Source organism: Spermophilus citellus (assembly GCF_964194105.1).
Source record: "Spermophilus citellus genome assembly, chromosome: 1".
Lineage (NCBI taxonomy): Eukaryota > Metazoa > Chordata > Mammalia > Rodentia > Sciuridae > Spermophilus > Spermophilus citellus.
The window spans coordinates 171,630,142-171,656,768 of record NC_138182.1 but is presented as its reverse complement, the minus strand read 5'-3'; the positions used below and the strand labels follow the sequence as shown (position 1 = coordinate 171,656,768).

Sequence of the window (26,627 nt, the reverse complement as noted above, 5' to 3'; positions counted from 1 at the left end):
AGCTGTTATTGTTTCTGCTGCTGCCACTACAGCTTCTGCAATAGCTATCACACAAACTGTACAAACTGTTGCATCAATATTTACTTCAAGAAGAAATAGACATATTAATGAATTCCTTTGCTTTAAGCCACTTGCGGAACTTACCTGGACTGTGTGTCACTTATATGCATTATGAACTGATACAACAAATTGTAATTAGTACCAGGGTATCTTTGCTGACGGTGTAATCTGTGGCACAGTTTTTCCAAGTTTCTCACTTGGAGCAATCAATGGCTTGCTATCGTGGCATTTTGTATCCTCCTCCCTTCTGCTTGTAGCAGGTTGTTTATGGTGTTTGTGTATCTACAAGTATGGCTAAGTGTGCTGGGCTGGTAGTCAAAGATGGGTAAGATCCAATTACAATGGTACCAACCTAAGACAGGAGGATGACGATTTAAGGTCAGATCATCCAATGACGGGTAAGGACCATATGTAGTATTGGACAACCTAAAACAGGCATGGTCCCTAAGACATATACTTGTTGTTTAATAAAACAAAAGGGAGGAGATGTTGGGGATGCAAATCAAGTCAAGATGGCGCCTGGCACTTTGCCAGGAGGAGTGGTTTGTGAAGCAATGCCAGCAAGCCATTAAGATGATGAGGATTCCTTATTGGCTGACTGATGTATCTAGATGATGTTAATTAAGTTATGCTGTAATTAGTTAAGCATATATACCTCTGCTGTCCAGCAGAGAAGCGGCTCCTTCTACCTTGGGTGCTCTCTACTTTGAGTCCTCGCTCAGTTCCCACTGAGTTCACTGGCAATAAAGTAGTTCCCGTTTCAACCTTCAAGTTGTTTGTCACCTCTCGGTTATTTTGCCCAGCTTGACTTTGGCAACTAACTCCCAAAGCCTCAAAGCTTTTGCAAGCTTGTTTCTACACTCAGCCCCGAGGATGTTCACTTTCTGCAACAGCTAACTTCTAACTGCCCCATCTGTAAAAGAACAAAACCTCAAACCCCTTTAAAACCAGGGACCTTCCCCACATATCAAGCACGGGGCCACACTCCAGCAGCCAACTGGCAGCTAGACTTCACAAACATGCCACCTGTCCACAAACTTAAATACTTACTAGTTCTAGTGGACACTTTTCCAGGATGGGTGGAAGCCTTTCCAACTGCCAAAAAGCGGGCTACCACAGTCGCCTCTATCCTTGTCTCTGAGATTATACCCAGATTTGGAGTACCCACCTCTTTTCAGTCCGACAATGGACCCGAGTTCATTTCTCAGATTATTCAGCATGTTGCTAAAGCTCTTAATATCCCATGGCACCTGCACATCCCCTATTGTCCACAGTCATCTGGAAAGGTGGAACATACCAACGGAACAATAAAAGAAATTCTAACCAAGCTTACACTTGAGATTCACCTAGATTGGACCAAACTCCTTCCCCTTGCCCTATTCCGACTTAGAGTATTACCAAGGAAACCCACCCTTCTCTCCCCATTTGAGGTTATGTACGGCCGCTCTGCCCTCCCCGCTTCTGAGTGGACTCTACCAGAAAGTCTTTCTTTCCCTCTTCTTTCTTTTATACACTCTCAGTACTGGAAAAACCAGGAAAACCTACTCCTGGCCCCTCAGAGGTCTCACACTTCTTTTCCCCTAACACCAGGAACCTGGGTATTCTTCTCTCCCCCACAACACCAAGATTTTCCCTTGTCACCAAAATGGGAAGGTCCCCTACAAGTTACCCTATGTACCCCCACCTCCGCAAGGCTTCAGGAGTCTCCAACAAAGCTAACTCCCTGGATCCACATTTCCATGTTAAAACCTTCATCAGCTTCTGAGCCTGAGTCTGTAGATATCTCATCTTCTTCACCAGCATATGCCTGCAGCCCTTCTTCCACCAACCCACTGAAACTTTGTTTCACCAAGCTTCCAAAAAACAATGAATAACCTCCAGATCTGGGTCCACCTCCCTTACCTCCTCTTAGCCTATGCCTCTCTTTTCCATATCTCCTCAGGATCCTACATATGGAGATTCACAGTAGTTGATAAATGGAAATATGGATCCATATTAAAAACTGAGCAAATTGCCACTTTTGATATGCCCCTCAACTCAACTGCCCCCATTACCATTTCCCTTGCAAATTCTCAATTCTACAAAACAGCCTCAATAGGACCCTATCTCTGCTTTCTATTTGATCAGACCCGAGATTATTGTAAATGGTGGTCAGACACCTATAAAGGCTGTCCTTACTGGTGATGTAGAATCCATCATTATGACAGGAAATTAGATACCAGTATTTTCCATTTGATACCAGAGGAGACTTGGAAATAGGCCAGAGCACAGGGCAGAAAGAGAATATACCATTTTGCACTAAAAATCTATGACCCAGCCTACCCATAATGGGCCTCGGGAGTCACAGGAGCTGCCTTTTGGGCTAACTACTAGACTAAGCCCTCTGGATATTTATGGATAGGAAGAAGCATAGTAGTACAAACCTCATCTGAGTCAACAATCCTCACCTCAGACATACAGCACTCTGAAAAAGTCCTAAATAAGAAGATAGAGGAACTCCAAGGTCCCTCCTCCTCAGACCCCTCCAAACCCAGTTCTCAAATCCATTTCAAACACTGAAAGAAAAAGGGTTCCAATCAAGAATCATGTATCCAGTAAAATTAAGTTTCAGGATTGAAGGTGAAATAAAAATCTTCCACGATAAACAAAAGTTAAAAGAATTTGCAGCTAGAAAACCAGCTCTTCAAAACATTCTTGGCAAAACATTACAGGAAGCTTGACTTGGCATTACAGGAAGAGGAAATGAAAAATAACAATAAAAACCAACAGTGGGAGGTAGTAGAGTAAAGGAAAAACTAATCAAAGAGGAAAAACAAATCATGTTAAGTAACATAAATAACCAAATATGGCTGGAAGTACAAACCATATCTCAATAGTAACCCTAAATGTTAATGGCTTAAATGCACCAATCAAAAGACATAGGCTAGTATACTGTATTAAAAAAAAATGATCCAACAATATGCTGCCTACAGGAGACTCATCTGATAGGAAAAGACATACACAGACTGAAGGTGAAAGGTTGGGAAAAATCATACCACTCAAATAGACCTTGGAAGTAAGCAGGGGTGTCCATACTTGTATCAAATAAAATAGACTTCAAGCCAAAGTTAATCAGAAGGGATAAACAAGTACACTACATACTGCTCAAGGGAACCATACACCAACAAGACTTAATGATCATTAACATATATGCCTCAAACAATGGTGCAGCTATGTTCATCAAACAAACTCTTCTCAAGTTCAAGAGTCAAATAGATCACAACACAATAATTATGGGAGATTTTAACACACCTCTCTCACCACTGGACATATCTTCCAAACAAAAGTTGAATAAAGAAAGCATAGAGCTCAATAATACTATTAATAACTTAGACTTAATTGACATATACAGAATATACCACCCAACTTCAAGCGGATACACTTTCTTCTCAGCAGCACGTGGATCCTTCTCAAAAATAGACCATATATTATGTCACATGGCAAATATTAGCAAATACAAGGGAGTAGAGATACTACCATGCATTTTATCTGATCATAATGGAATGAAATTGGAAATCAATAATAAAATAAGAAAGAAAAAATCCTACATCACATGGAGAATAAACAATATGTTACTGAATAAACAAAGGGTTACAGAAGATATCAAAGAGGAAATTAAAAAAATTCTTAGTGGTAAATGAAAACTCAGACACAACATATTGAAATATGGGACAATATGAAAGCAGTACTAAGAGGAAAATTCATTTCATGGAGTTCATTCCTTAAAAGAAGGAAAAGCCAACAAATAAATGACCTCACACTACACCTCGAAGCCTTAGAAACAGAAGAACAAATCAGCAGCAAATACAGTAGAAGGCAAGAAACAATTAAAATCAGAGATGAAATCAAAACAAAAGAAACAATCAAAAATTGACAAAATTAAAAGTTGGTTGTTTGAAAAAATAAATAAGATTGATACACCACTAACCACGCTAACAAAGAGAAGAAGAGACAGAACCCAAATTACTAGCTTACGGGATGAAAAAAGGCAACATCACAACAGACACTTCAGAAATACAGAAGATAATTAGAAATATTTTGAAACCCTATACTCTAATAAAATAGAGAATAGTGAAGGTATTGATAAATTCCTTAAGGCATATGAGCTACCCAGATTGAGTCAAGATGATATAAACAATCTAAACAGACCAATATCAAGTGAGGAAATAGAAGAAGCCATCAAAAGACTACCAACCAAGAAAAGCCCAGGACCAGACAGATATACAGCAGAGTTTTACAAGAACTTTAAAGAAGAACTATTACCAGTACTCTTCAATCTACTCCAGGAGATAGAAAAAGAGGGAGTACTTCCAAATTCATTCTATGAGGCCAACATCACCCTGATTCCAAAACCAGATAAAACACTTCAAAGAAAGAAAACTTCAGACCAATATCCCTAATAAATTTAGATGCAAAAATCCTCAATAAAATTCTGGCAAATCAGATACAAAAACATATCAAAAAGATCGTGCACCATGACCAAGTGGGATTCATTCCTGGGATGCAAGGCTGGTTCAATAAATGGAGATCAATAAATGTAATTCACCACATCAATAGACTTAAAGATAAGAACCATATGATCATCTCGATAGATGCTGAAAAAGCGTTCAACAAAATACAGCATCCCTTTATGTTCAAAACTCTAGAAAAATTAGGGACAACAGGAAATTACCTCAACATGGTAAAAGCTATATATGCTAAGCCTCAGGCCAGCATCATTCTACATGGAGAAAAATTGAAGGCATTCCCTTTAAAATCTGGAACAAGACAGGGATGCCCTCTCTCACCACTTCTATTCAACATAGTTCTTTAAACACTAGCCAGAGCAATTAGACGAAAGAAATTAAAGGCATAAATATAGGAAAAGAAGAACTTACATTAGCACTATTTGCCGATTACATGATCCTATACCTAGCAGACCCAAAAAGTTTAACCAAGAAACTTTTAGAAATAGTAAATGAATTCAGCAAAGTGGCAGGATATAAAATCAAAACTAATAAATCAAAGGCATTCCTGTATATCAGTTACAAATTCTCTGAAATGGAAATGAGGACAACTACTCCATTCACAATATCCTCAAAAAAAAAAAAAACCTGGGAATCAACCTAACAAAAGAGGTGAAAGATCTATACAATGAAAACTACAGAACCCTGAAGAAAGAAATAGATGAAGACCTTAGAAAATGGAAGGATTTACCTTGCTCATGGATTGGTAGAATTAATATTATTAAGATGGCCATATTACCAAAAGCACTTTACAGATTCAATGCAATTCCCATCAAAATTCCAATGACATTTCTTGCAGAAATATAAAAAGCAATCATGAAATTCATCTGGAAAAATAAGAGACCCAGAATAGCTAAAGTAATTCTAAGCAGGAAGAGTGAAAATGGTGGTATCGCGATTCCAGATTTTAAACTATACTATAGAGCAATAGTAACAAAAACAGCATGGTACTGGCATCCAAACAGGCTGGTAGACCAATGGTACAGAATAGAGGACACAGAGACAAATCCACAAAATTATAACTACCTTATATTAGACAAAGGTGCTAAAAACATGCAATGGAGAAAGGATAGCATCTTCAACAAATGGTGCTGGGAGAACTGGAAATCCATATACAACAAAATGAAATTGAATCCCTTTTTCTCCCCATGCACAAAAGTCAACTCAAAATGGATCAAGGAGCTAGGAATCAGACCAGAGATTCTGCAATTAATAGAAGATAAAGTTGGCCATAAACTTCATCACATGGGGGCAGGCCCCAAATTTCTTAATAAGACACCTATAGCACAAGAGTGAAAACCAAGAATCAACAAATGGACGAATTCAAACTAAAAAGTTTTTTATCAGCAAGAGAAATAATATGTGAGGTGAATAGGGAGCCTACATCCTGGGAACAAATTTTTACCCCTCAAACATCAGATAGAGCTCTAATCTCTAAAGTATACAAAGAACTCAAAAAGTTAAACAACAAAAAATCCAACAACCCAATCAACAAATGGGCCAAGGACTTGAACAGAAACTTCTCAGAAGAGGATATACAATCAATCAACAAATACATGAAAAAATGCTCACCATCTCTAGCAAACAGAGACATGCAAATTAAAACTACTCTAAGATACCATCTCACTCCAATAAGAATGGCAGCCATTATGAAGTCAAACAACAAGTGCTGGTGAGGATGCGGGAAAAAGGTACGCTCATACATTGCTGGTGGGACTGCAAATTGGTGCAGCCAATTTGGAAAGCAATATGGGGATTCCATGGAAAGCTGGGAATGGAACCACCATTTGACCCAGCTATTCCCCTTCTTGGACTATACCCAAAAGACCTAAAAAGAGCATACTACAGGAACACAGCCACATCAATGTTTATAGCAGCACAATTCACAAGAGCTAGACTGTGGAGCCAACCTAGATGGCTTTCAATAGATGAATGGATTAAAAAATGTGGCATTTATACACAATGCAATATTGCTAAGCACTAAAAAATAACAAGATCATGACATTTGCAGGCAAATGGATGGCATTAGAGCAGATTATGCTAAGTGAAGATAGCCAATTCCTAAAAACCAAATGCCAAATGTCTTCTCTGATATAAGGGGGGTGACTCAAAATGGGATAGGAAGGGAGAGCATGAGAAGAAGACTACCACTAAATAAGGAAGAGAGGTGGGAGGGAAAAAGAGGGAGAAGGGGAGTTGCACGGAAGATGGAAGGAGAATCTCATTGTTACACAGAATACATATATGATGTTGTAATGAGAAAAAGAATAAAAAAGTGTGTCACATTAGATTGGATAGAGAGAAAGGATAGGAGAGGAGGGGAGGAGTAGGGGGGGATAGGAAGGGCAGCAGAATAGAATAGACAATATGATTGATGTATGTACATTCCATGTATGTATTATATGTCAAAATACATTCTGCTGTCATGTATGACTAAAAAAAATAAAAATAAATTGTATGGTAAAGAAAAAAAGAATGTGAAGAGAAGAGAACCTACAATGGGAGAAAAATTGTTGACACCTGAACATCAGGTTTAGTATTCATATCCAGGATATATAAAGAAATCACAAAACTTAACACTGTGAAAACAAGTATTCCAATAACCAAATGGGCAAAGGAACTGAATAGGCACATCACATAAGAAATGCAAATTGCCAACAAATATATGAAATAAATGTTAAACATCACTACAAATTAGAGAAATGCAAATTAAAACTACACTGACATTCTGTCTCAGTCCAGTTGGAATGACAATTATCAAGAATACAAGAAATAATGAGGATGAGGGAAAAAGGTTGTTGATGAGGATGTGGGAAAAAGGTTCACTCATACATTTCTGGTGGGACTGCAAATTGGTGCAACCAATACTGGAAAGCAGAATAGAGATTTTTCAGAAAACTTGTAATGGAACCACCATTTGACTAAGTTAGCCCACTTCTCAGTATAAACCCAAAGGACATAAAATTAGCATAATAGACCCAATAAACCAAAGGTCAAATAATCTTTATGATATGTGGATATGAACAAATAATCAGGAAGGAGAGGGAAGAATACAATTTGATTGAGTTAAACAAAGGGGGATAAAAGGAAGGTAGGGGAAGGGAATAGAAAAGACAGAATAATCAGACATAACTTTCCTATGTTCATCTATGAATATACACACGGTGAAACCCCATATCATGTACAACCATAAGAATGGGATCCTAATTAAAATAAGTTATATGCTACACTCTATGTGTATATAATATTTCAGAATTCACTCTACTGTTATATATCTAATAATAGTGAAGAAAAATAATAAAAAATTTCCATACTATAAAAAAAAAGTTTTACAGTTTTTGGCGGTGGACAGTGAACTGGGGACCAGGCGTAGGATGATATATTGAGGGGAGAAGATATGAGGGTATTCAGTGAATTATGCCTTAGGAAATATGAACAAGAAATCTAGTGAAAAGGGTTTGTAGCAGGAGAATAGAAAGGAGGTAATTTGGGGTAGACAATTACATGGGAATACAGTAGAGTACATAAAACAAACACACAAATGTTTTTGGTCTTGCTGTTAATTTGTAATTTAATTTTATTATGATCTAATGAGATGCAAGGAATGATGTCTGTTGTTTTGTATTTGCTAAGACTTGCTTTGTGACCTCAAATCTGGTTTATTTTAGGGAAGGTTACATGAGCTTATGAGAAAAAACTGAATTCAGTCATTGTTAGGTGGAATATTTTATAGGCATCTGTTAGATCCATTTTATTTACAGTATGTTTTAGATCGGAAGTGCCTTCATCCATTTTTTTTTAAAAGAGAGAGTGAGAGAGGAGAGAGAGAGAGAGAGAGAGAGAGAGAGAGAGAGAGAGAGAGAGAGAGAGAATTTTTAATATTTATTTTTTAGTTCTTGGCGGACACAACATCTTTGTTTGTATGTGGTGCTGAGGATCGAACCTGGGCCGCACGCATTCCAGGCGAGCGCACTACCGCTTGAGCCACATCCCCAGCCCCGCCTTCATCCATTTTATTTCTGAATGTTTTCTCTATTGGTGAGGGGGATATGTTGAAATAACCATTTTAACATATGGAGTTCTCTCTGACACAATGTCAAAAATTGTTTATTTTGTATAATTAGGTACAATGATGTTTGTGGCACAAATAATTACTATCATTATATCTTCTTGTATTGTTCTATTTATCTGTATGAAGTAACTTTCTTTGCCTCTTACGATTTATTTTTTTTTCTTGAAATATTTGCATAGTTAGGTATGAGAATAGCTACTTCTGCTCATTGTTGTACTGAATTTGAGCAAAATATTTATTTTTAAAAAAAATTTTTCTAGTTGTTGATGAACCTTTATTTTATTTATATGCAGTGCTGAGAATTGAACCTAGTGCCTCACACATGCTAGGCAATTGTTCTACCACTGAGCCACAACCCCAGCTCATGAAATATTTCTTTACATCCTTTTATGTTTACCCTGTGGGTGTCTTTGCTTACAAGATGAGCCTTTTGCAAACAGCATATCATTGGGTATTGTTTGTTAATCTACTCTGCCAGTCTATGTCTTTTAATTGAAGAGCTGACACTATTTACATTCATAGTTATTATGGAAGGATATTTGCTATTTTTCTACCACTTTGTGTTACCCCATATATTTAATTCAGGTTTCATTTCCATTTTAACTGTTATTATGTTGTGTTTTATCTATTTGGGCATTCTGTGTTTAGGCTTTGTAGAGTTTTTGTTTGTTTTGTTTTAATTTTATTTTTTTTTTAGTATTTTCTGTAGTGCTGGTTTAGTGGTCATCAGTTTATTTTTTTAAACCTCATCTTGAAAAGTTTTTATTTCTCTTTTGATTTTGAAGGATAGTTTTGATGACCTGATATTTTTCTTTTGAGGCTTTTGAAATTCTCTCCTTGGTTTCTGTGTTAGGCATTTTAATTGTAAAATTAGTAAATGTTTCATGGAAAGGTTCCTTTTTAATCTTGTCTCTTTGGGGTTCTGAACGTGTCCTGTATCTGGATGTTCAACTCATTCCCAACTTTTGAAAAAGTTTTAGATACTATTTTACTTTAAAGCTTATCTATGTCCTTAACTTGTATCTCGGTACCCTCTTCAATCCCAATAATTCTTAGGGTTAGACCCTTAATGTTTTCCCAGACTTCTTGATTATTCTAGTCATGGTCTGTCAATTTATTTTCTTTATTGCTGACTGAGTGTTCCAGAACATACACCCTGTCTTCAAGGCTTGAAAATTTGTCTTCTTTATGGTCTAAGCTATTGGTAATATTTTCAACTGTAATTTAAATTTGATTGATTGAGTCTTTCTTTATTGGGATTTCTCTTTGGTTCTTTTATCAGAATCTCTATCTCCTCACTGGAAAGTTCTTTCAGTCCTTATATTGTTTCTTTTAGTTAATTACTTAGATCTTCTTTTAGTTCAGTTTTCATTTTAAAGATCAACTTTTTATATTATTCTCTGAAATTTTACCTAAATCCACATCTGTAGATAAATTATTGGAGGTTTGTAGATATTTTGGAGGTGTCTTGAATTTTTTCCTCATGTTTTTTTGAGGTCTTATTTTTGCCCATCTTTTGAGATGGATAACTCTTCCTATTTTTTTATGGTGTGTGTGGGATCTTTAATGAGTTGCTATCTGTTTATAGTAATCCCTGGGATAAATGAATATTTCAATATCACCATATCCAGTAAACATACACAAAGTGCTAAATTAAATCTTCAGAGCTGCTTCAAGAGGTGAGAATACCTGAGAGACATAATTTAAAAGCAAACTATAAATCAACATACATTTAAAAACTTACTAATATTTTCTGTAATTCTACTAACTGATGTAAAAACTAGGTGAGAAATAATGTAGAATAGACTGAAAATTAGGCATTAATGATTGTACACTCAAAACTAAATTATATTGGAATGAGGGAAAATAAAGGAAAAGAAGAAAGGTAAATAAATAGAAAAAAAGATTGGAACAAGAAGGGGAATGAAGTAAAATGGGGCTGGAAAGAAGTAAGAAAGAAAGGAGGGCAGTGTGAATCAGGAAGGAGAAAATAGCTACTAAGTAAAAATGCAATTAATTAAAGATTATATAAAGTAAGTTGTGTTCATGGAAAAAATCATAATGTGGGAGTACACAATAAATCTCATCAGATAACACAGCGACTGCAATAACCATTATAAAAAGATTTGCTTTTCTTTTCTTCTTGCTGAGATTTTTAAATGGACTCACAATTTTCACATACTCTTATGGTTATAAAAATACCTTGTAGGTTTGCGTGCTTTGGTTGAGGAGGCACACTTCACAGGCATGGGTAACCTGGAAGCTGGTATGTCTTCCCAGGCCCATTGCCGGTGGCAAGAGCCCAGAGTTGTGTCTGGGGCACTAGGGTGCTGCTTTGGGGGCAGGCATGGTGGCAGATGGTGGCATACATGTGCCTGTGGGTGTCTTTGCTTACAAAAGACTCCAGGTTCTGCTTTCTCTGCCAGAAGCATTAGGGTTAGGTAGAGGCTCTCAGCAGATTTGCACATCTCTCCAGGAGTGGCCTTCTGTCTGAGGTTCTTTTGGTAGCTACAGGTGTCAAAAGCCTGTGCCACCATCTTGGCGTCACCCTGTTTGGCAGATATGCTGGATGGAGACCCCAGGTAGGGGAGGAGTGGATGCTATTTCTTAGACTATGTCCTTCCTTGCAGTGGCAGCTGGAAGACAAGGTGCAGGTTGCTCTCTAATCTCTGTCATCCCTAGGAAACACCCATAGGGCAAGTCACACAGCAGTGGTACAAGCAGATTTCTAGCTTGTCCCCTGCCAGTCAAAGGCATTTTTAGTGATTTCCAGCATCAGAGGTGTGACCTGTTCTCTAGTCTTTGCCCTTCCTAATAAAGGAGCTTAGAGTGGGAGGAAAGCCCTCAGTAAATTCACACCGGCTCTCCAAGCTTGACCCTCCCTCTCTGAGATGCTTGTGGTGGCTGCCAGCATCAGAGGTGCAAACAAGTCTCCTGGCACCACACTGTTTGGCAGACGTGCTCACTGGAGATTCCCTAGAGGGTGTATGTTATTTTGTGGACTCTACCCTTCCTGGCACGGGCTGCCATCATCAAGGTTTGTGCTGCTCTCTAGTCTCTGCTCTCCCTGGGAGGGACATATGTGGCAGCTTACAGCAGCAGTGCACACAGATCCCCAGTCCTGGCCTTCCCTGTCAAAGGTGTTTGTGGTGATTGCCTGTGTCAGAGCTGTGTGCTACTCTGCACCACCATGCTTGATGAAGGCCAGCAGTATTGGTGCAGAGGTGCATACAATATCCTGACAGATATTCTCAGCAGCAGCAGTAGAGGAACCCACCACTTCCTAGGTACTGTAATCCCTGGAAGTGTGGTCACTCTGCTCTTTACCCCTTCCAGTTGTAGACACTGGTGGGGTGAGGAGAGCATGGTACCCTTTAAGTCACAAGGTTTTCAGTTCACAGCTCGCTTCATCAGTTTGCTTCAAAGGCATTCCCTATGATATTTACTAGTATTTCTATATTGAAGTTATAGGGATCTAATTGCTTCCTGAGTATTAAGTTTAGACATGGTTGCTTCAAGATGGCTGATCACTACAGTTCACCAGAAATTTGAGAAGAGCAGAATGGTTCTCAATCAGTAGGTGGCTTATCCGCTTCTGTCCCGTGTTCTCTCAGGCTGAATTTCTCTGTACCTTACTTTTTCCCCAAGTAAGTCTGTCTGCTTTTCCTGTTCCTCTTTCACCCCTTTTACTCCAACTCTCAGTCCTCCCTTGTTGGGACAGGTCCTGGTTCCAGGTTAACCACTTATTTCCTGTTTTTTTTTTTTTGTTCAAGGAACAAGAATTACTGAATATATCCAAGCTTCTGACCTTCTAATATTGTAAGAAAGTGCATACCCTCTGTAACCTACCTCTTTGCTTGGATGTTCATTGACTTCCTTGATTGCAAACTGCAAAGAAATGGGACCTACAGCTCACTTCCTTTCCACAATCTTGGGTCGTCTTCTCCAACTTTCTTCTAAAATACATTTGCCTCCATTTGATTTACCTTTAGGTGACAATTCACTGCTGTTTCTGAAGGAGTTTGACAGAATATGTATGATAATTATTTCTCTAATACTTTTTGTGTGGTTTTGCCAGATTCAATCAGAGACAATATGATGTTTCAGAGAAAAGGAACATTGTTTTTTTTTTTCTTCAGATGTTGTGTGTTTGACTAAGGGATGCAAAAGAAACCTAACTCTGAGAAGCAGATAATGATTAATCAAGATAGTACATTGCATTTACTTGCTGAGAAACATTTCAAAGGACTGCACACTTTAGAAAACCCAATTATATATGTAAAACACAGATATTCAAGTTATCTGAATAAAATTTTTGCTACCAAGTTGTAGAGAGGCTTCTAATTTCCATCTCTTTGACCTAAAGTTAATTTTAGTTATATCAGTATGCTAAAATAATGCTATATAATTATCAAGTTGTTGTGAAAGAATTTTTTCATAAAACATATTGAGGCAAGATTTTTTGTGTGTGTGTGTGTTCATGTGCATGCAAGTAAGTAAATATGAAGAAATTGAAATGGACTATCCTAGTTCTGAAATTCACAGGATATGTTAGTTTGAACATTTCTGATAGCATTTGGTCATCTACCCATGGTTATCACAAAAGCAATAAGACTAGATTTGGACACAATTGAATATTTTCCATGGTAAAAAATATTTATTTTACACATTTTTTCTAATTTCTGTGTTTTGTTATTTTTGGTCTGAGATCAAAACTAATTAAAGTCTGGGGACTCTCTTCCCCTGGGGTATTTATTAAAATTTTTTTTCAAGGCCTTAATGACAAGTTACCAAACAATCTGCCAAGTTAGATCTTAATCAATAATACAAGTCAGTATGAAGACACAAATGGTGTGACTACATTGTGTTCAACCAGGGATATGAAAAATTGTGCCCTGTATGTGTAATATGAATTGCAATGCATTCTGCTGACATATATAACAAATTAAAATTTCAAAAAAGAACAGAAAAAAATAATACAAGTCAGTTTTCAATCTTCATGGTAGTGTAGGATCATTTCCACAGATGAATGAGTTTACCATCTACATCTAGCCAGCAACATTTTTCTAGCCAACAATTTTTTATGTAAAAATAGGCTGCATAGTGAGAAGATACATCTGAGTGCAGAAAATTTAGATGTCAGCAATTCTAAACAGAATTTAAGCTAGATCTCAAACTGGGGGAAAAGCACATTATGTACCTTGCTTGGACATGGAAATTATATAGAGAGTTTATATGGCTAATGTTAATTTTCACAAATGTCAGAATTTGGTGATAATGCCTGTAACAGGAAAAGAACATCTTAGTGACAGTTTTAAACATATATTTGGTAGGTTGCTTAAAATTTATGTTTAGGGGAAGTAGTATGGAGTCAATATTTATGTTTGACTATCTGTTTTTAACTCTTTACCACCCTTAATGATCAAGTTCTTAATTTAATAAGTAGAATAAGTCATTGAATTTATGCTTTTCCTTTTAGAAAAACTGTTTGTTGAGCTGTGATTCTGGGGACTTGAGTTTATTTCAAACTACCTTCTATGTACTCACAGAAAAATCTGAAATCATGCTAACATCAAGGACATATTGTGTTCCAAAATGATATAGATATTTATAAATGGAAGATTTTTTAAAAAGGTTAGTAAAGTAATATATATATATATATATATATATATATATATATATATATATATATATATATAACATTATGATCCTCATTTTGTGTAGATTTGGTTTCATCTATATTAAGGAAATAAATAATATGTTAAAGCTGACCATCAATAAATGTTTATTCAATTGAATAATTAAATGATGAAATATGCTGTATTTTATAGGAATTATTTAATAAATTACTCAGAACTCTTTATAGTGGTAATTCATATTTCTACTCAAAGAACAGTGTCAATGGTCTAATTTTATTCATTATCCATGTTTTATATCCTTAAAATGATACATTTTTTTTGTTTTAGATAGTTGATGATTATCTAGCATGTACTTATGAAACACTAAGATTTTAAAATAACAATTACTAAATTAAAATAAAAATGAATTAAACATACTTTGATGTTTTTCATTTACCTTTAATTTTAATGATTAAACATTAGCTATTCTACTTAATCTATTTTTGATCTCTTTACCACTTTTATTCTCAAAGTTATAAACATGTAACCTGATGAATACAAAGTTATGAAGGTATAAACTCATAATTTTGATGAATGTTATGCCTTGTATAATAGAACTAGAGCAACTTGCAGAACAGGGTAATTGTAATGATACTTAGACAATTATAATCATTGACAACTTTTGTGCACTTAGTGCAATGCTTCGTGATCACCTTATAGTTGAGATCCTTTGCTTACTTTTGCTCTAGACAAATAAATCAGGTCCTAGCCAGGTGTGGCGGTGCATGCTTGTAATCCCAGTGGCTTGGAGGCTGAGATAGGGGATCATGAGTTCAAAGCCAGCACCAGCAAAAACAAGGTACTAAGAAACTTAGTAAGACCCTGTCTGTAAATAAAATACAAAAAAAAGGCTGGGGATGTGGCTCAGTGGTTGACTGCCCCTGAGTTCAACCCCCAGTACCCACCTACCCCCCCCCAAATTAAAATAAATCAGGTCCTATAGCAGACAGATGTGTTCTATATGTGTAGGTAGATGGAGTTCTTAGTTCAGTGGAAGAAAAGGACAGGCCAGATAATGTGTCTAAACATAAATATACAGATAAGAATTCTATGAGATTATACAGGATAAGAAATTTGCAAACTTTCAGGGTTATATGGTTTAAAAAGTTTACATATAAATATGTGTAAGAATTCCAATTTGTTTTTTTACCTACTTATGCCATGTGACTTTCACCAATTGACCTGGGTTTTTAATTATGAGGAACCCACTGTTCTTCATATTTATATAAATTGCTGTGTAAATATGGTAGACACAGCTTAAAATAATTTCTTATCTAACTCACCAGGCTTCTTTTACCCAGACATTGGTACTCTCCTCTATGTTGATATAGCATTTATTTCATATGTCAACTCAGGGTTTATTGAAAATATAGACCCTGTCCTAATTCATTTATGCTCTCATTTTAGCACCTAGTAGAATATATATAAAATAAAGTGAATACCCACAAAAGTAACATAAAAATGAATGAATGATAAAGGATTTTCAAGAACTATTTTAATTACCACTCTGAAATAGTATTAATCTAACTTTCAGTAGAATTAGTGCTTGATTCTCACTAATGACAGAATGTTTAATTATTAGCTCAGTAGTTTATATTTCTTTAGACTAATGACTAAAATAACAGCGGTGCTTTTTCTTCTTCACCGATATCATTTGTCACAAATATGACCCAAATATAAATACTCGTAAAAGAACCATGAACTTAAACTAGAAGGCGGCATTGTTTTACATTATGAAATTTCCTGATCCAATAATAGAAAACAGAATGTTCATGTCTTTTGACATATGTGCTTCTTCAGTCCTGTTCTGACAGAAAATGCTTATAAATATGGAAACTTCTACAAGTGCAATGAAAATGTGAAAATGCTGAATTCCATGGAATTTGTTCAACTTTCTGTTTAGCAAATGGTTAATAGCTTATGCTCTTTGGAAGTTACTGACCTGGTTTTATTGGACTTCAGTGAAGTAAACATAATCCTAACACTCAAATATTATTATTTTAAAAGAAATATGGGTACACAGAAAACTGTAATAAAGATAAAAAGTACCAGTCAATGTCATAAGTAGTTTAAATATAGCAACTCATCTAAGTCTCATGACTACCCCTTGAGATACTAAATGGATGGGGCTTGACTTTGAAACAGCACAAATCCTGATCTGTGCTCTTAGCCCACAAACTACACAGTCTCTCTGTTATGCTGGTAAAATGGCAGGAGTTATACCACTAAGGTACAGAGGAACCCAAGCAGATAGGGAGAAATCTTTTTAGAATTTCATGAGATTGTAAGCTTTGAAGAAGCTCCAACAATAGAAATGAAATGGTTAATCCTGAGGAAAATAAAAACAAAGGTGCAGCTATGTGAGCATGCAAACATTGTGGGAACACCACAAGAGTACTCATTTGGTTGGAATTTGAGTAATATGTTTAAAAATAATAGAACATAAATTTTGTAAGGCAGCTTGGCTCCAAGTCACTGAAGATTTAGAATTCTAGATATTAAAACTTTACTTGGTCAGCAATAGGGAATATTAATGATTTGGGGGCAGGGTTATTATGTAAACCCAGAAATTTCTGTTGCTCTATTTATGGCATGATGAAAATTAGCCAAAAAGGAAAATAAAACAGTATATTTAATTAAATTTTATTAAATAATTGATTTGTAATTTAAACAACTAAATTTAATAAATTAACTAGGTTTTCCTTTATGTTTTTGTCCAAATATACAAGTATTAATAGTTAGAACCCATGATTATTAGAAATGGTATAAGATTTTAGGCACAAAATTTTAGAAGGTAGGTTTACAGTTTACAAGGTTCTTTACCCACCTTAAAAAAAACAGAAGAACGAACAAAATTGTGAGTTCTACAGAGGCTAAGAAACCCTGAAGTTGATCAGTCTTTTCAGTATTATCCATTTTAACAAAATTTAGATGATTGTTGAACAATATATGGTAGAGTCTCTGGTGAGATGATGGCAAATACTACCTGTTAATCCAGAATTGGAGAGAATGTTAAAAATATTTGATCCATAGATTGATATGTTATAGTGAATATACTGATTGATATACGTATACTGAATATCACTGGCTTTACTCTACTTTATTTGTGCCCCAACCTTGTTACATTTCTTACAGAGGCATGATGCATGGGAATGAGACCTTAGTAACTGATTTCATCCTTGTGGGACTCTTTCCTGAATTTCGGCATTCCACTGTTCTCAACTCCATAATCATCTTTATCTACATCCTTGCCTTCTTGGGAAACATACTTTTGATTGTCTTGATTTGCAGTGATTCTCGGTTCCATACACCCATGTACATTCTCCTCAGTCAACTTTCCATCATTGACTTGACATTAACTTCCACCATTGTCCCAAAGATGGCCTCAAACTTTTTTACAGGGAAAAGGAGCATATCGTGGATTGGCTGTGGAACACAAAGTTTCTTTTTTCTGATGTTGGGAATGTCAGAATGCCTCATCTTGACTCTCATGGCTTATGATTGTTATGTGGCTGTCTGTAACCCATTGCGTTATCCCACCATCATGAGTACCAGGATCTGTCTGCACATGATTGCTGGGTGTTGGATTGGAGGGTCTTCAAGTTCATTTATTCACACAGTATATCCGATGCATTTTCCCATCTGTGGGTCAAGGGAAATCCAACACTTCTTTTGTGAGGTCCCAGTCCTCATTAAGCTCTCCTGTGAAGACACTTCAGTGTATCAGTTAGTGGTGGTAGTGACAAGCATTGTGCTGCTTGTTGTCCCTTTTAGTCTCATCACAACTTCCTATACTTTTATCTTCATCACTGTTTTCCATATGAATTCTGTTAAGGGCAGAAGGAAAGTTCTGGCCACCTGCTCTTCCCATCTAATAGTGGTGAGTCTTTTCTTTGCCCCAAATATATTCATCTACATGACTTTCACTTCTTCTCATAGTCCACAGCAGGACCAGGCACTTTCTGTTTTCAGCAATATCCTCACTCCCATGCTGAACCCCATAATCTATAGCCTGAGGAACAAAGAGGTGGTGGCAGCTCTCAGGAAGCTCTCTGGGAGATGTATGATATTGTAGTAGATGAGTAGTCCTTCCATGCGGGAAAATGACATGTTTATGACCAAAGGCAAAAGTATAGATTAAAGTCTGAAGACCAAGAATGTATGGTTTGCTTTTGGGAAACCAAGATGATTGTGGCTCTATGTAAATGCAATTTTTTATATATGATTTTCCAGATCTCCAATGGAGATTTATATACTTTTTAAATAAATATCATTGGGGCATTATTAAGTTAGAAAAAGTGTTATTTTTTATTAATTTAAAATTATATTTAGTCTGAAATCTCTGAGGTTCTTAGAAATTTCCTACAAGTAAGGACTTTGGGTCTCAAAATAAACATAGCTTATTTGAATCTTCTTCGTACTTAGGATAGGAAGAGTATTGAAATCAGAGTTAATTATTAAAATGAACTATTGCTAGGTGAATTCCATGGTCAAATATTAACTGATATCTTTTGTAATGCAATATGTTAAGGAAAATGGCTTGTTAAACTACCAGAGTATAAGATATAATTATTTGTATATGTTAGATATCATAACTTCATGCTCTTCATTACCAACATTATTTTTCTGCATGTTTACCACCTACAATTAATTATATAAACTCCACAACTAAACATTCAAATCCTATTTTTTAAACATTTTTTTAGTTATAGGAGGACACAATACCTTTATTTTATTTTTATGTGGTACTGAGGATTGAACCCAGTGCCCCATGCATGCTAGGTGTGATTTCCACTACTTAGCCACTACCTCAACCCCACAAATCCCATTTTATCAACTTCTTTGTCTTAAAAAGGAAGAATATTATATATATCACTCGTATACTGAACAACTGGGATTCACTGTGTTCGATCAGAAAACCCTATGATCCTTCCCTTATCACCTCTCTCCTACATGATTCTCCCTTGTCCCCCTATCCCATGGGTGAATTCTTAGAAACTCTTTGCAGCTGGTTTGTTCCTATTCATGTTTAACTACAACAGGAGTCTCAATTACATAGCTTTAATAAATTGTCTTTCCTCACATATTTCCATGAAGTACTCCAGGTATACTTAGTTATTAAACCAGTAGGACTCATAGAATATAGAAATAAAACACCCTACTCTTCCTTCTTTCTGTAGGATACCCACTCTCATAGCTAAGGAGAACCCTCTCATCCAGTCTAACTCCAGACTGACCATTTTCATCTTATGAAGGATTGTTGCTTAGCCCATTTGACTTGGTGGATCTGACAGAACCTAGGTCATAAAGAATACCTCCAGATGTTGTGTTACTTAGTGCTTCTTAGTAAGTGTTCCATATTTACTAAGAACATGCCTGGGATTCTTTTAAAAATTAAATTTGTTTATAACTGATACATAAATATACATATTAATGGAGTGACATGACTTTTTGTTACATGTATAACATGTAATGTTCAAATTGAGGATAAATGTATCTATCTCTTCAGACATTTATAATTTTTTAAGGTGAAACATTCAAAATATTTTCTTCTATCTTTTGGAAATATACGTTAAATAATTGTATATTTACTTTTTAATAGTGCACAAGATCTTTTTACTCCTAACTATAAATTGTTAACCATTTAGCAGCTTCTTCTCATTTCTTCCTCTTCTCTTCTCTTGCTCTGGTAACAACAACTATACCATCAAATTTCATGAGATCAACAATTTTCCATTCCACTTATGAGTGAGACCATGTGGTCCTTGTATTTCTGTGTCCATCTTATTTAATGTAATATAATGATTTACAATTCCAGCAACATTGCCACAAATTACAGGACTTTGTGGGGACAGATGCATGCAGTACTGCATGTGTTGCATACATAAAGGGCTGAGTGGCAGGCCATTCCCCTCATGCTAGGTACATGAGTGGCAGACCACTTACACTGTAGGCACAGCCATGGGCATGAGGCCATGTGTTGCATTCCCTGCACTTACTCCATGTCCCACTCCTCAATTGGTCGCTGCAAGTAAGGTTGGCAAGAAATTGTATTGGTGGCTCTCTATAATCTGCCTAGCTACTGCCTGAACATATATACATGATAACAGCACAATAAAATCAGACCTGCTTTCTGCTTGGTATTTTGCCAGCACTTGTTATATATTGTGTTTTTTTATTTGGTTTTGATGTTCATTTTACTTATTAGTGATGGATCTCTTTCTTAAAAGGCGAATAATTTTGTGCAATTGATGGCAGAGCTTTACTCCATAACCCTAGGGGCAATAATTGGTGTACATCTTTTCTATTACTAACACCTTCAAAATCTAGACTTTTTGATCACATGACCTAAGTTACAGGACTACTTTGTTCATTACCTGTAGCTGTTATGGTGGACTTCTTTTTCTCCTTGGATCACTCTAAGCAACAATCTTACACATCAACCTGTCTATGAACTAGATCAATATTTGTAGACATATATTTTTTGCTTCATTTCATTTGGGTAGTTCATATGTCTTTAGAAATTTGTTAATGTCTTTGAGATTTTCTATTTTATTGGAGTATAAATTTTCAAACTAGTTCTCATTATACTCTGTTTTTCCATAGTGTCTGTTGTGATATTTTCTTTTTCATTATGAATTTTAGTAATTTGAGTTTTCTCTCTCTTCCTCCTCATGAGTGTAGCTAAAGGTTTATGATGAAAATGCCTAACATACAGAATAAGAATAGAATTTTAAAGGCTGTGAGAGAAAAAAATTCAAATTACATATGGGGGAAGCTAATTCAGATTTCATCTGATTTCTCAACCCAGATCCTTAATGCCAAAACATCATATATCAAACTCTAAAAGAAATGGATGCCAAATGAGATTTTATGTCCCACAAAACTACACTTCAGATTTGAAGATTAAATAATAAACTTCCATGATAATCAAATTTAAAAAAATTCACAACTAGAAAATCCACACTACAGAACATTCTCAGCAAAATATTCCATGAGGAAGAAATAAAAAAAGCAAAACAATAACAACAACCAGCAAAGGGAGAAGCTACAATAAAGGAACAGCCAATCAAAGGAGAAATGAAGTCAAATTAAAAACCAAAAATAAAACAAAATGACTGGGAATATGAATCATATATCTCCATAATAACCCTGAATGTTAATAGCCTAAACTCATCAATAAAAAGACAATATACTGGCAAAATGATTTTTAAAGAAGACCCAACAATATGCTGTTTTCAAGAGACTCACCTTCTAGTAAAAGATATTCACAGACTGAAGGTGAAATGTTGGGGAAAAACATATCACTCACATGGTCTTTGTAAGCAAGTGGGGGTTTCCATTCTCATATCAAATAAAGTGGACTTCAAGCCAAAGTTAGTCAGAAGGATAAAGAAGGACATTTCATACTGCTTAAGGAAACTATCAACAAGACATAACAATCATAAATTTTTATGCCCCTCAAATGGAGCGTCTATGTACATCAAACAAACCTTTCTCATCTTCAACAATCAAATAGGCCACAACATAATAATACAGGGTGGCTAAAATACATTTCTCTCACCACTGGATATTTGGATAGATCTTCCAAATAAAAACTAAGCAAAAAATAAAACACTGTGGAGTTCAATAATACAATCAATAATTTAGACTTAATGGCCATCTATAGAGTATTTTATCCATCATTGAGTGAATACACTTTTTTCTCTGCAACACATGGATGCTTCTCTAAAATAGACCATATGTTATGCCACAAAACACCTCTTAGCAAATACAAAAAATTAGAAATACTACCCTGAATTCTATCAGATCATAATAGAAAGAAACTAGAAATCAATAAGATAAAAAAAATATAAAAGCTACTCCAACACCTGGAGACTAAATAACATGCTACTGAATGAAAATTGGATAGCAGAAGAAATCAGGGATGAAATAAAACAGTACTTAGAGGTAAATAGGAACACCATACAATATGTCAAAATCTCTGGGATATTCTGAAGGCAATGCTAAGAGAAAAGTTCATTGCATTGAGCTCATTCTTTAAAAGAATAAAATGTCAACAAATAAATGACCTAATATTACATCTCAAAGCCCTAGAAAAAGAAGAACAAATCAACACCCAAAGCAGTAAAAGATGGGAAATAATTAAAATCAGACCTGAAATCAATAAAATTGAAATGAAACAATAGAAGAATTGTCAAAGTAAAAAGTGAGTTTTCCTCATCTTTTTAAAAATGTTTTTTTAGGTGTTAATGAACATTTACTTATTTATTTGTTTATATGTGGTGCTTAGAATAGAACCCAGTGTGTCACCCATGCTAGGCAAGTTCTCTACCACTGAGCCAAAACCCCAGCACGCTCTTTATCTTCTTGAGACTACTATTTTTTTTTCCGCTGTGTGCTTATTGTGAGTATGACATAAACCATTACAGTCTGTTTCAAGGAGGTGTCAACACAGCATTAATCACATGCAAATCTATGTTTCTTTCCCCTCATATTTTATGTCACCAAATTTAAATGGCTTGGATCATTTGTAGTGTGTTCTCTGATCACAATGGAACCAAATGCTGTACAAGACCATTATCATATAATATCTTCAAACACTTTGAAAACCACTAAATATTGCCAAGGATGAAAACTCAGGCAAATAAAAATATTCTTTGCTTAGAATAAACTGATTAAATTATTAAAATCTCTTATTAAACTGATCCCATATTGTTATATAATGACTTAATTTATTTTTATAGCTTTTCATTTAAGTCCTCATCTGAATCCCCTCCTCTCACCATGCACAAAGGTTAACTCAAAATGGATCAAGGACCTTGATATCAAATCAGAGACTCTGTGTCTGATAGAAGAAAAAGTTGGCTCCCATCTACATATTGTGGGGTCGGGCTCCAAATTCCTTAATAGGACACCCATAGCACAAGAGTTAATAGCAAGAATCAACAAATGGGACTTACTAAACTAAAAAGTTTTTTCACAGCAAAAGAAACAATAAGAGAGGTAAATAGGGAGCCTACATCATGAGAACAAATTTTTACTCCTCACACTTCAGATAGAGCCCTAATATCCAGAGTATACAAAGAACTCAAAAAATTAGACAATAAGACAACAAATAACTCAATCAACAAATGGGCCAAGGACCTTAACAGACACTTCTCAGAGGAGGACATACAATCAATCAACAAGTACATGAAAAAATGCTCACCATCTCTAGCAGTCAGAGAAATACAAATCAAAACCACCCTAAGATACCATCTCACTCCAGTAAGATTGGCAGCCATTATGAAGTCAAACAACAACAAGTGCTGGAGAGGATGTGGGGAAAAGGGTACTCTTGTACATTGCTGGTGGGACTGCAAATTGGTTCGGCCAATTTGGAAAGCAGTATGGAGATTCCTGGGAAAGCTGGGAATGGAACCACCATTTGACCCTGCTATTGCCCTTCTTGGACTATTCCCCGAAGACCTTAAAAGAGCGTACTACAGGGATACTGCCACATTGATGTTCACAGCAGCACAATTCACAATAGCTAGACTGTGGAACCAACCCAGATGCCCTTCAATGGATGAATGGATTAAAAATGTGGCATCTATACACCATGGAGTATTATGCAGCACTAAAAAATGACAACATCATGGAATTTGCAGGGAAATGGATGGCATTAGAGCAGATTATGCTTAGTGAAGCTAGCCAATCCCTAAAAAACAAATACCAAATGTCTTCTTTGATATAATGAGAGCAACTAAGAATAGAGAAGGGAGGAAGAGCAGGAAGAAAAGATTAACATTAAACAGAGACATGAGGTGGGAGGGAAAGGGAGAGAAAAGGGGAATTGCATGGAAATGGAGAGAGACCCCCACTGTTATACAAAATTACATATAAGAGGTTGTGAGGGGAATTGGAAAATAAACAAGGAAAGAAATGAATTACAGTAGATGGGATAGAAAGAGAAGATGGGAGGGGAGGGGAGGGGGGATAGTAGAGGATAGGAAAGGTAGCAGAATACAATAGTTACTAGTATCACATTATGTAAAAATGTGGATGTGTAACCGATGTGATTCTGCAATCTGTATTTGGGGTAAAAATGGGAGTTCATAACTCACTTGTAGCTAATGCATGAAATATGATATGTCAAGACCTTTGTAAGGTTTTGAACAACCAATAAAAAAAAGTCCTCATCTGAGAAGTATACATGTTCCTAATTACTTTTAGTTTCTGTTTCTAAAGAATTATCTTTTACCAAACCTTCACATATGAAGTGAAATATATTTCAAGTAGCATATCCATGTGTCTTCTTTTGTTATCTATCTATCTATAATCTATCTATCTATCTATCTATCTATCTATCTATCTATCTATCTATCTATATCTTTCTCTTTTTCTTCATTCATCCTATGTCTTTTTACTGGAAAATTTATTTATATTCCAGGTTATTATTAATAAGTGTAAAAACTTACTCTTGTCATTTTGCTAATAGTTTTCTGATTTTCTCTATATTCTTTGTGCTTGTCTTTCTCTGTTATTATCATTGTAGTTTAGAAGTTTTCTGTAGTGATCACATTTGGTACTTTTCTTTTTCTCATTATGTATCTGTTGTTCCAGTAAGTTTTAAAATTTTATGTGTTTTAAAATACTTTTTTAACATGTATTAATGGAGTATATGTGGATGTTTTCATACATAGATACACATACCCTGATCAAATTCCTTTATCCACACCCAACTCCTCAACCTCTAGCAGTTTCACTTCCACATTCAGGTTGATGCTTTCCTTTTAACATCTACATAGGAGAAAGAATACATTTTACTGATCTTTTTCTGTCTGGCATATTTCACATAACCAGTTTCTGCATTTCCAACCATTTTTCTTCACATGATGAGATTACATATTTATGTGTAATCTCTATCTCCATTCATTTTTGATGGGTGCTGAGGCTTGTTACTTCTTAACTATTTTTATTAGTGCTTCAATAACATGGGCATGTAGGTATCATTCTGGTATAATGATTTCATTTCTATTAGTCATATACCCAGAATGTGATATCTGGATCATATGGTAGATCTATTTTCAGTTTTTGGAGGAATCTCCATATGGCTCTTCAAATTGGATTTATTAATTGAACATACCCACTCCATGTATGAGAGTTTTTTTATTTTCCATATCCTTGCCAGCATTCAATTTTGCCTTTTTTTTTAAAAAAAAAAAACAAACTATTGTAACTGGAACAAGACAGCATGTCTCAATAATTTGCATTTCCCCAATGACTAATAATATTGTACATTTTCATATAGTTCTTGCCTGTTCAGATAATTTGCCCATTTTTTAGTTGGGTTACATTTGTTGTTGGGGTTCCTGTGACCTTTATACTATAGGATGTTTTTAATATTTACAAATGAATAGTACCCATATATTTCCTTCCTAATTTTCATCTATAGGTTGTCTCTTTGCTCTGTTGACTTTTTCCTTTGTTGTCTAGAAAAATTTAAGTATGTTGCAAGACCCTTTGAGTATTTCTCCTTTTTTTCCTGTGGGGTAGGTACTATCATAAAATTGTAATCTGTACTAATATCTTGAAGAGATTTCCCTGGTTTCTTCCATTAGATTCATAGTTTCCCATGTAACTGACTCACAGATATATATATATATATATATATATATATATATATATATATATATATATATATATTTAAAGAATTTAGTGTTTGTTTCCTTTTTTCAGATCATATATGCTTTTATATGTTTTCACACATAATTTCAAAAGTACTTTCTTAGGATTATTCATATTTGTCCCCAAAATATAAAATTTAAAGTGTATTTTGATTTCTATATTAAATTATTAATATTAAATTTGCATACATTCCACAATATTTTATATATAGGATTTATTAATGTATCCCCATATTTGCAAAATACATACTTTTAGGACTCACACTTTTCCCTGTGTCAGATCCTGTATCTTTATATCTCACACATGTTTTCACAAGTATACTCTTATGAATATTCATATTTCCCATGTTAGTCTTAATTCTCTAATTCTAACCCTAGATCAGTACATTATTTGATATTATCTTACCATGCCTCTGTATATAAATATGAAATAAAATTCATATTTCATTACAGAAATATGAATTTTAATGTTTAGTTTGACATTTATTTTCTATTTTCAATGTTAACTTTGTATACATATCACATTATATTACATCTGGGATTCATCCATGTGTCCCCCTACTTACAAAATATATATTTACAAAACTCACACTTTTCTATT

General features: G+C 35.2%; 2 protein-coding genes and 1 long non-coding RNA gene across 3 annotated transcripts in view; all 3 read left to right on the top strand.

The window, feature by feature from the left end:
* The window catches only part of LOC308650568, a 761,651-nt gene that overhangs the window by 191,403 nt on the left and 543,621 nt on the right, over positions 1-26,627 (top strand). The window lies entirely within an intron of this gene.
* The window catches only part of LOC308652441 (phospholipase DDHD1-like), a gene marked incomplete at both ends in the record, with an annotated part of 588,634 nt that overhangs the window by 121,510 nt on the left and 440,497 nt on the right, over positions 1-26,627 (top strand).
* On the top strand, positions 17,494-18,429 carry LOC308652452 (olfactory receptor 2L3-like; the record flags this gene model as incomplete). Its single annotated transcript, XM_081300299.1, has 1 exon — positions 17,494-18,429. One exon carries the CDS (start codon positions 17,494-17,496, stop codon positions 18,427-18,429), a length of 936 nt encoding a protein of 311 aa, XP_081156425.1.